The following is a 1,337-nucleotide window of genomic DNA, read 5'->3' as shown; positions in this document are numbered from 1 at the left end:
AATCTTATCCGGTAAGAACGAGACAAAGACCAAGAATCTTACCCGGTAAGTGAGGGCGACGACTCTTACCACAGTAAGCGCTTACTGGGTAAATTGTTGCATACGATACCTTTTTGGTAGACAAAAATCTTACCCGATAAGTAAAAATAATGTTAAATTTTACCGGTAAACGTTTACCAGGTAAATTTGTTAATAGGTGGAGAGAAAATGAGAAAAAAAAGCCTTAGATCACAATGACAAATAACATAATTTTTATTCAAGAATCTATGATTCAATAAAAAAAGATTGCTTTATTTTGCATCATGTTTTTGATAAGCATCGTTCGATCGACAACGTACTCCCCATGATTACCAACATTCATAAAACTTAATATCGACACGAAGCCTGAAATACACTTCCCCTTCAAAAGAATCGGTATTAATAGTTGCAATCCCTCGATGCATGAAGAAATCCCCGGTCCCACCAACAACAAGTATGTCTTTAGTCTTCACCAAAAGCGGATCAACACCAATGAAGTTTATGGTTCCCTTGTGTTGCGTACTATTAAACACAAAGGAAAACCCTAGCCATGCCGTCCACGTGTACTTAGTGTCGTATAAATACATTCCTTGAGCACGACCCACCGGCACTGAATGAAAATTATTATCTAAGGTGATTGGATCGTCAAAGACCACTACATTCCCAAAATGAAATTTGTCAGCTAAAATTGTAAGATTTCCCCATTGGGGTGCACCTACAATCGCAGAAGTTGCATTAGCATCATTTTGACCATTATAGACAACGTCGTGAAAATAAAACACGAGATGTCTGCAAGGGTGGTATTGTCTTTTCATGCCCGAATTGGCCAAAGACACTACTAAGAGGTGACAAAAGAAGAGAAGAAAAGTTGCTGATGCTTTCATCTCAAATTAGGGTTTTGAAGTTAAAGTAGAAGAGAAGAAGAGAAGAAGAGATGTGGGTTTTCATTCAACCACTTTATCTCCTTTTATAGGGTGTTAATGGATGATCTCAAGTGAATGATGCATACATTTTCACTATTTGGTGATACATATTTTATATAAAAACCTGAAATACATATGTTCATTATTAGAAAAATTTGTGGTGAAAACAAGCATTTGAGTTTGGTTGTTCTTATTGTCAAAGATCAAGAAACCATTAATTAAACATTTATCAGGTAAGTGTTTACCAGACGTCACTTACCTTACTGATTATGCATAACAAGAATCGAGAATCTTATCCGATAAGAGACATAACAAGGACTGAGAGCCTTACTTAGTAAGCAAGGAAGATGACACGTAGTAAGCACTTAACGGGTTTAAGACGCTTACCAACAATTC

The 1,337-nt window shown here is 36.4% G+C and overlaps 1 protein-coding gene across 1 annotated transcript; it reads right to left on the bottom strand.

Annotated features, from left to right (window-relative positions):
* Positions 1-347: 347 nt before the first annotated feature.
* LOC112504276 (disease resistance response protein 206-like) lies at positions 348-902 on the bottom strand. The gene has a single exon (XM_025108214.1). The coding sequence runs from the start codon at positions 900-902 to the stop codon at positions 348-350; it is 555 nt and encodes a 184-aa protein (XP_024963982.1).
* Positions 903-1,337: the final 435 nt, after the last annotated feature.

The sequence above is a fragment of the Cynara cardunculus genome (genome assembly GCF_001531365.2).
Source record: "Cynara cardunculus var. scolymus isolate 2C chromosome LG 2, CcrdV1, whole genome shotgun sequence".
Taxonomy (NCBI): Eukaryota; Viridiplantae; Streptophyta; class Magnoliopsida; order Asterales; family Asteraceae; genus Cynara; species Cynara cardunculus.
Note: the sequence above shows the minus strand (reverse complement) of the source record. Positions and strands in the feature narration are given on the sequence as shown.